General features: G+C 34.2%; 1 protein-coding gene and 1 pseudogene across 2 annotated transcripts; both read right to left on the reverse strand.

Annotated features, from left to right (window-relative positions):
- Positions 1-502: 502 nt before the first annotated feature.
- On the reverse strand, positions 503-1,460 carry LOC148211786 (7-deoxyloganetin glucosyltransferase-like; annotated as a pseudogene). Its single transcript, XR_015790389.1, has 2 exons — positions 908-1,460; positions 503-816 (listed from the first exon to the last, which is right to left on the reverse strand). The product of XR_015790389.1 is annotated as a 7-deoxyloganetin glucosyltransferase-like (transcript).
- A 3,109-nt stretch (positions 1,461-4,569) lies between these two features.
- LOC111017578 (7-deoxyloganetin glucosyltransferase-like) lies at positions 4,570-6,248 on the reverse strand. The gene is made up of 2 exons (XM_022293385.2): positions 5,726-6,248; positions 4,570-5,634 (listed from the first exon to the last, which is right to left on the reverse strand). Exons 1-2 carry the CDS (start codon positions 6,231-6,233, stop codon positions 4,709-4,711), a joined length of 1,434 nt encoding a protein of 477 aa, XP_022149077.2. The 5' UTR covers positions 6,234-6,248; the 3' UTR covers positions 4,570-4,708.
- Between the last annotated feature and the right edge of the window lie 3,329 nt (positions 6,249-9,577).

Below are 9,577 nucleotides of genomic sequence, written 5' to 3' on the forward strand. Positions count from 1 at the left end.
ATATGCCCTCAGAACCTCGAAGGCTTCGGTCAGATCGGAGAGATGCGACTTAGACTGCTTGCTCTTGACAAGCATGTCGTCCACATACACTTCCATATTCCGGCCGATCTGCTTGGCGAACATTTTGTTCACCATTCTCTGGTAGGTCGTTCCTGCGTTCTTTAACCTGAAGGGCATGACCTTGTAGCAGTACAGACCTTGGTCTGTTATGAAAGCGGTATGACCTTCATCTGGGACATGCATCTTGATTTGGTTGTACCCAGAGTAGGCGTCCATGAAGGTGAGCAGTTCGTGCCCGGCTGTGGCTCCACGAGCTGATTAATCCTCGGCAGTGGGAAGCAATCTTTCGGGCATGCCTTATTTAAGTTCGTAAAATCTACGCACATTCTCCACTTGCCGTTAGATTTTTTAACTAATACAACATTGGAGAGCCACTCGGGATACGAAATTTCTCTTATGTATTCAGCTTTCAAAAGCTTGTTAACTTCCTCAACAATTACATCACTCCTCTCCTTGTTTATAGGCCTCCACCGTTGATTTGCCTTGCAAATAAGTGGAGTGGACCAATCGTGTAAATTGGAGGAAGAAAGCATGAAAGAGCATCCAAAACTTCTTGATCTAGTGCATCATAAGTGTTCAAAATAATAGCAGAAGCTTTTGGAGTCCACTTCGTTTGTTGAATGAAAAAGTTGAGAAATATGTCATCTGGATCGGTTGTTCTAATGAAACTTGGTAGATCCTTAAGTCGTATATTTTTCATCCCCGGAATCCAGTCCATAATGGTTTCGAGGCAGCCATTGGTTAGATAGCTTTCATCTGCAAAGCGAAACAAAATATATCTTATAAATATTGTTAGGTTCCTTGATCTTTTCAATTCAGGTAAGTTATAAGAGTTTTTAGAGCATACCTTTAAATGGAGTCACCCCTCGCTCTACAAGCTCGCGATAGTACATAAAACCAATCAAGCTACAAGCGCTGACGGGCCAAAACTGTGCAATGGGAAGGCCAAATTGCAAGGCGGCTTGAACAGAAAACGACATACAACCATCGCCAATAACACAACTAACTGGTGGGATGCTATGAGACGAAGCATCGTTGAGTTGAGACAGAAGGTTGCAAAATGGGGTGAGAAAATTCTTACAAACTGCGATGCAAAGTGAAGGCAAGTCTTGTGGTGCGTCAATGTGGGAAGGCGGCGGCATACCGTCTGGAATGGTTTTGAACTGAAAGTTGTGTGCCGTTGAGAGAGTTGAGGGCTCTAGACTTGATTATGTGATTTTGAGTGTATTCTGTATTCACGAAAGTTATGTAAAAACCTCTCTGGTGAAGAAGTTTGGCAACGCTTAACATTGCATTGATATGACTTTGAACTGGAAGTGGGATGCAAACAGCATGAGGCTTATCACTCATTCTTACATCAAAATTCATCTTTCTCTTATAATGATCCCCCATTTCCTTCACACTATTTATAATTATAAATTTTTCATTTTTGTTTTGAATCTGGAAAAAAGTTATTTGACATTAAAAATTATGAACATGATCGGTTAGAAATAATGGGCACCTCAGGTTTTCATAATAAGATAATATTGTCTCAAATAGACATAAATTCCTGTCACTTTTTTTAGCTTCATTCAAAAGGCTTGTATCACGATGTTGTCCCTTAATTATATATCATCATTTTTTCTTTATTATTGTTTTTTATAACACAAGATTTTTTTATTTACCTACTCAATGTAAAACTAGGTCAATTTCCAACTATTTCTTTTATTCACGTTTACGGAAAATAAAAAAGAAAAAAAAATATATATTTTATTCATATTATAAAGTTTTCGAATTATTGCGGTTTATTGCGACCGACAAACCACAATTATTGGGTGCGTGAAGAGGAAAATTCAAAATGCCGCTACCAGCCAAAGGACATATGATGTGTCTAATGGAAAAGGTATTCTGGCCAACCAATAGGATTGGAGCGCCTGCAGAAATTGTTTACAAATTTATTAATTTTTTATTATTTATTTTGCCTCGTTTGTGCAAAACCCTAAGTACACCCCTGTAACTGCGATAAATGAGAATGATTTTTACTTTTCGGTACTGTACCATTATCCAGATTCATAAGCTAGTAGAAGGTTAGATATCTCCGATATATGAATTAAATTTGAGATAAGTATATAATTATCTTATTTCGTAATTCAAATTATAAAATTGACTTAACTATTAAAAATTTACAATATTGTCTAAGCATTAACGTTTTATGGTTGGAATCCATAAGAAAATTACAAATTAGTCTTTTCTAACCTACAATATGATTATATGTATATTATATTTTTTACTTTTAACCTTTTATTGGAGTATATGTTTATCATATTATATATTATATAATCTTTTGTTGGAGTATATGTTTATCATATTGTATATTAGAAGATTAAAGTAAAAAATGTATTATACAATGGTCGTTGTTATATAATCTAGTATATACTAATAACCTTTTCGAGGAGTATAGGTTTATCATACTATTAGAAAACACTGAAAAAAACTGCCGGACAAGAAAAAGCCATCGAAAAAAAAGATGTAATGGTAGTTTCCGACGAGGAGGAAAATAGAGAATTGGAAAAGTTTTGTTAAAGTTAGAAGGATTGATTATTATTGATGGGAGAAAAATCGGATGAGGCGCACGAGAGAATGTATTTTAAAATTTTGAATATATCATATGGAAATCGTTAACTTTTGAATAAATATTAAATTTAATTATCTAAATATAATAGCAAATCTCATTAAATCAAATAGTATTAATTGAGGGCAAATTTGAGATTTAAAAAAATTCAAATCTCGAAATTCAAATATGAAAATAATGAAAATAAATGTCATTTTGTGAAATATAGTTTATACTTTGACCAATGGAAGAACCCATAAGCCTAACTTTTTAAGTTGAACAATAGTTCATCCTTAATAACAAGCTAATCCGAATTTTATTCGGATATCGAAAATGAAATTGACAAAATTCTGTTACTTTTATTAACTAATTAAAAACAAAATACTTTATTTTTTTAGACCATACCTTTCAACAACAACATTTTGTTGATTCTATTTTATATTTCTTTTTTTTCAAATAAGACCAATCTCTTTTCTCTTCATTTGTGAATTTCTTTTTATAAAATACAGAGTTTAATTAAACTACCTTTTGATCAAAGATATATATATGATCTAGACTGTGATGATATATTTTTGCATTATTTTAATTAGAGTCTATGCCAATTATCTTTCATACTATTATTAGAAGTTGGATTTGGGACTCATGATCTACAACTGGACAAGAATACCCGTATCAAAATTATATTCTTAGAAAGGAAATATCTCCAGGGTACCCAAATCGCACCCACATTTAGGCTTCTTGGGAATATAATAAAGAAGGAAGAAACCAAATCTTGTTGACGGAAAATTCGAGAAGAATGTTGCCGGGTCCTTTGGACTATTGAGGCTGTGCATTGTGTATTTAATTTTCTTTTTTCATATATTAATATGAATTTGAATTTTAAAAATGTCGAACATATATCAAATACTATAATTATTTGCCAATACGAACTTTAACTAAATATTAGTGGACACCTAAAAGTGAAGCTCATATGTAAACTAGGCCCATTCAACCAGTCATTTTCTTTTCTTTTCTTTTTCATGTTCTTGTTCTTGTGTTGCGCCTGCATTCATTTCTAAAGAAAAAAAAAAACTTAAAATTATTGCAAATGAAATCCAAGCCACGCGACAGAAGGCTTCTCTTCTCTTTCTTCAACTCTCTTAGTCTCCGACGATCTTTACTATCTCCTTCCGATTCTCTCCGCCGTCTTCCTCCGACCCTCTTCATCGTATCCGCTCCATCTAGTCGGCAGTCACAAGAACGTACCCATATCTGAAAATAACCTAAACACACGGAATAACCAGCGTCGACTGTCCGAATCCGGTAAACCGCCAAGCCGAACCGATAAACCGACAGACTATCAGTTCGGCGCGGCTTGGTTTTTATGATTTTGCAGTTTTGTTATGGGTTTGGTTTCGGTTTTGCTTCAAAATCGAGCCCAAGCGACCCACTTACACCCCTTTCAATTTTCGTACTGACCACTGAGTACAAATATTTGAATATTTAATATAGGAATTAAGAAAAAAGAAATTATGAAAATTACGGAAGAATTTGTTTAAATTATTATTTTTATAAGAAAAAGAAAAATTGAGAAATAAAAACTAAAAAATAGTGGGAATGATAGTGTGTAAGGGGGGAGGAGAGAGTCAATTGAGGCTTATTTTACATCGGTCCAAAGGTACGAGAATGCACAAATCCAATAACATCCTCCTTCCTTCCTACAAAATTTAAAATAGATTGATTAATTATCTCCTACAAAATTGTCTACAAATTCTATTCTTCTTTGAACAATAGAAGAAGAAAAAACAGCTAAAAAATATTATACAACACAAATTTAAGCTACTAAACCCTGCACCCGAAACACAGGTTAACCAACACAACTCTATACTTCAAAAGCTACCCAAACTCAAGTTACACAGCACCCTAAAATCAACCCCAAGTTTAACAAATCCAAACTATAGATATCGAATCTGTGGGCCAAACGGCCCATAAATGTTGGATAGCAACTTCAAATATAAGTTATGAAAATAAAACCATTACAAGAGGGGCCACCACAAGCAACTTTGTGTGGTGCTAAAATTAAGATAGTAAAATTTCAACTACTAGTTTATCAAAGTTTAGGTAAGAAGAGCCTCCAGGTAGGTAGGATTCCTCTGCTTTTCTTTTCAACTCCATGACATTTTTCTTCATCTCTTCACCCTTCTTTCCTTCCATTAGCTCTTTGATACAACTCTCCACTTTATCTCTCTTCACGTCATTGTCTATTTCCAATGCAATGCCCCACTCCACACAACAATATCGACATGTTGTTTGTTGATCGCCAAAGAATGGCCACGATATCATAGGCACTCCACCACTTATGCTTTCCATAGTCGAATTCCATCCATTGTGTGTCAAAAACCCTTTTATTGAAGGGTGCTTCAAGACTTCCTCCTGTGAGCACCAACTAGCAATCATCCCTCTTTTTTTTGTTTCTTCAAGAAAATCATGAGGTAAAATGATTGAACCATCATTGACAAGATCAGGCCTTATGATCCACAAAAATGGTTTCTTGCTGTTTGCAAGTCCCCAAGCAAACTCTGTGAGGTGGTGGAGTGTCATCACCGTAAGGCTCCCAAAATTTATGTAAATCACAGAGTTGGATTCCTTGGAATCAAGCCAATTAATACACTCACCATTCTCTTCCCAAAGATTTGTTGCTATTTCCTCTAGGCCTCCACCGTTGATTTGCCTTGCAAATAAGTGGAGTGGACCAATCGTGTAAATTGGAGGAAGAAAGCATGAAAGAGCATCCAAAACTTCTTGATCTAGTGCATCATAAGTGTTCAAAATAATAGCAGAAGCTTTTGGAGTCCACTTCGTTTGTTGAATGAAAAAGTTGAGAAATATGTCATCTGGATCGGTTGTTCTAATGAAACTTGGTAGATCCTTAAGTCGTATATTTTTCATCCCCGGAATCCAGTCCATAATGGTTTCGAGGCAGCCATTGGTTAGATAGCTTTCATCTGCAAAGCGAAACAAAATATATCTTATAAATATTGTTAGGTTCCTTGATCTTTTCAATTCAGGTAAGTTATAAGAGTTTTTAGAGCATACCTTTAAATGGAGTCACCCCTCGCTCTACAAGCTCGCGATAGTGCATAAAACCAATCAAGCTACAAGCGCTAACAGGCCAAAACTGTGTAATTGGGAGGTTAAATTGCAAGGCAGCTTGAACAGAAAACGACATACAACCATCTCCAATAATATTGCTAATCGGTGGGACGATGCTATGAGATGAAGCATCATTGAGTTGAGAAAGAAGGTTGCAAAATGGAGCGAGAAAGTTTTCACAAACTGAGATGCAAAGTGAAGGCAAGTCTTGTGGTGCATCAATGTTGGAAGGCGGGGGCATACCGTCTGGAATGGTTTTGAACTGAAAGTTGTGTGTGCCGTCGAGAGAGTTGGGGCCTCTAGATTTGATTATGCGTTTGTGAGTGTACTCCGTATTCACGAAAGTTATGTAAAAGCCTTTCTGGTGAAGAAGTTTGGCAACGCTTAACATTGCGTTTATACGACTTTGAACAGGAAATGGGATGCACACTACATGAGATTTATCACTCATCCTTTGGTCACAATTCATCTTTCTCTCTTACAATCTCTTTCTCTTACAATACTCCCATACTTCGAACTATTTATAACTATCAATTTTTTTTAATTTGACTAAAAAATTATTTGAAGTTAATAATTGTGAAGATGACCCGTTAGAAATAATGGGCACTCCACATTTTTCACAATACCATGATATTGTTTAATTTAGACAAATTCTTGTATCTTTATTTTTAGCTAAATAGGTTGTTCCTCAATTATATATTCATGATTTTTTTTCGTTCATCTTTCTTTTCTATAATGTACAATTTTTTCTTTATCTAGTCAAGGTAAAACTTGGTCAATTTCCAACTATTTCTTTTTTTCAAGTTTAAGGAAAATGAAACAAAATTATTTTATTCATATAAAATTTTCGAATGATTGCAGTTTATTGCGACCGATGAACCACAATTATTGGGAGCGTGAGTCATCTAAGCAATTTTCCATCAGATTTTATTTATTTATTTACATGTAACATGCTAATCAGATTTTATTTGTTTATTGTCTCAGAAAGAAAAAAAGTTTAATTTGTTTGTTTATTTATTTGCGTGTAACATGCTAATCAGATTTTATTCTAATATTCCAAAGGAAATAGACAAAACACTCTACTACTTTTATTGACTAATTAAAAACAAATAATTTTATTGTTTGTGCATAAGTACCTTTCAACAACTACATTTTGTCCATTATCTTTTAAATTTAAATCATGCTTTTTTTGGGCAAATAAGACGGATCTCTTTTTCATTTATTGTGATTTTTTTTAGTATAACATGCAGAGTAGAAATTCAAACTCCCAATCTTTTGATCAGATATTTATATTTGAACTATATTCAGATTGACCACTCATTATAATTTGTGGATTGTAATATTTTGATTTATGTGTCAATAATGTGCACAACTTTAACTTGCCCAGACTTTCCACAATTGAAATTATAGTCTATGCTAATTATCTTTCATATTATTATTAGAAGTTGAATTTTGGAGTCATGAACTACAAATAGACAAGAATACCCTTATCAAAATTATGTTCTTAGAAATAATTATCTTTCATATCAACTAAAATCGCACCCACATTTAGGGTTTTGTGAACATAATAAAGAATGTAGAAATAATATATAAAGTACACGTGGTGGCTTTTAATAGGTGTAAATAAAAGAAGGAAGAAACCAAGATTGTTGATGGAAACTTGGAGAAGAGTGTGCTGCGCTGTCATTTGGACTGTTGAGGCTGTGCATTGTGGCTAATGTCTTCTAAATCGGCCACCCTCGCTCAAAGGACAGGCTTAAATTTGGTTAAAGTATATGTATTGGGCATTGTCTTATTGAGAATCACTTGTTCTGTTTTTCTCCGTTGGCAGGTACCATAAATTACATAAATAGTCAATTTTAACATATTAAGGGTCTGCAATCTCAAATATTTACACTTTTAATGTTAAATATATAAACTTGTCTTAGAGGGAGATCATATATAAAGTATCGAGTTGCTCGTGATATATTTTTAATAAATAATTAAACTATTTTCTAAAAAAGGAAATATGAAAAATTTGGGTGGCATTTCATGTTATTATTTTTATTTATTATTATATGTTTCTATTTTAATAAATTATTCAACAAATATGGTGTTGGAAGAAACAAAGACACGAGCCAGGTAGGTAGAGCTTAATGGTCCAAGGTTTAGGCTGAGCTCCAAGATCGACACTTTGATTTGGATCATAGGGTTACCCTCGAGTTCATCGAAGGCGAGCTATGATGTCACAAGGTTCAGTCAACAGCGAGGAGTAGGTCCCCATATCCCAAAAACAGTTGAATAGTTGAAATAGATAGGCAACCACCCATCTAATCCCCTATAAATACACCATCACTCCACTCAATCAGGTATGAAAATCTGTCTGAAACTGATCTGTCCAGCTCATACTCAGAACTAACTTGAGCGTTGGAGTGTTCTAAATGTTTTTGCAGGTCTCTCACTTCCAGCTCGCTTGCCCAAGAGCTCGCTAGGGCTCAGCACGTGTCGCTCAACAACGTAAAGAAGATTTTAGCATAAACAATTGGCACAGTCTGTGGGGAACAACGTCTAGTCAAGCCAATCACTCTCCCATAAAGACGATTGAATGTTCCCAAGGTTCAAGTAACCGAAATGCGGAGGACCAAGATTGTTCTTTAACGATCATAAACACACGAAACTAAACACGCGAAAATCCTCCATCGTCGAGGAACTAGGGTGGACTCACAGAGGATGTGCTCTCTGTCGCCAATGAGCAGGTGGCCAACCTGCAGGACGAGGTCGGCGACATGAGGGCACGAATGGAGGTCATGGCGGAGGTGCTGTAGGTTTCTGAGGCGACACTTTGATAAGATGAAAAATACACCCATATTTTATATATTTATTTTACATTTTATAAATTTATTATGTTTAAATATTTGAATTTAATTACAATTTATCATTTTGCAGCAAATTGAAGATATTCAAGAATAATAATTTAAAAGCATAATTTTAGAGGATAATGCGAACTTCATCAAATTAGGGAAAGCTCAACGGATAAAATACATACACAATTATTATGGCGGGACGCTTAAATTTGAGAATTATGGATTTTTAGGATATTTTGTAAATAGAGAGATATAATCAAAGTAGGAAACATAATCCCTAATTGATTAGGAACTCTTTTATTTAATTTGTTTTTTTTTTTAAATAGGATCTTCCTAATTATTCAGGAATTTCTTATTAGAGATAATTCGTCTTTAAAAGAGGATAAAATTAACCTCTATACATAGAGAAGCCTTATTGGAAGATCCATCATCCCAGTTCCAACGAAAAGCTCTCTTCTCCTAAATTCAAGTTCTCTCCCTCTACCATGAGTAGCTAGAATTTAATTTCTCCAACTTAAGGGTGATTCAAGTCAGATTGTAAGTTTGGGTGGCTCAAGTTAGATAGATTTATTATTTTTCAAATATTCCTTGTTTCTTGTTTTTATTATTTATGAACAGTTTATATTAATTAAATTGACGCCTTAATTCATATTAATTGTTCTACTACTACCCATGAGTTTGTGATCCGTAATTGTATGAATGAAATAAGTAGTAAGAAGTTGGCTTATGTGTGTATATTTATGGTTTCCATGTTTACATAGCTTGCATAATAGACTCTAGGGAAACAAAGGGACAAAATTAATTCACTTGTAGCTATCTCAAATTAATTGATTTTGGTTTAGACATTCTCATTATCCCTAATGCTATTCTTTGATTGATATAGAACTCTATCGTGCTCAGTCGATTAATTAATTAGATTTAATTTTGATGCTTGGTCTAAATTAATTAAATT

The sequence above is a fragment of the Momordica charantia genome (genome assembly GCF_013281855.1).
Source record: "Momordica charantia cultivar OHB3-1 chromosome 4 unlocalized genomic scaffold, Mcharantia_2.0 BLBB01000004.1, whole genome shotgun sequence".
Taxonomy (NCBI): Eukaryota; Viridiplantae; Streptophyta; class Magnoliopsida; order Cucurbitales; family Cucurbitaceae; genus Momordica; species Momordica charantia.

Excerpts from the sequence above, each read along its gene's own strand:
- LOC111017578 (XM_022293385.2), bottom strand. The coding sequence starts at position 6,233 with ATGAGTGATAAATCTCATGTAGTGTGCATCCCATTTCCTGTTCAAAGT. Across the intron at positions 5,635-5,725 it reads AGGGGTGACTCCATTTAAAG|ATGAAAGCTATCTAACCAAT; the intron begins GTATGCTCTAAA and ends TTCGCTTTGCAG.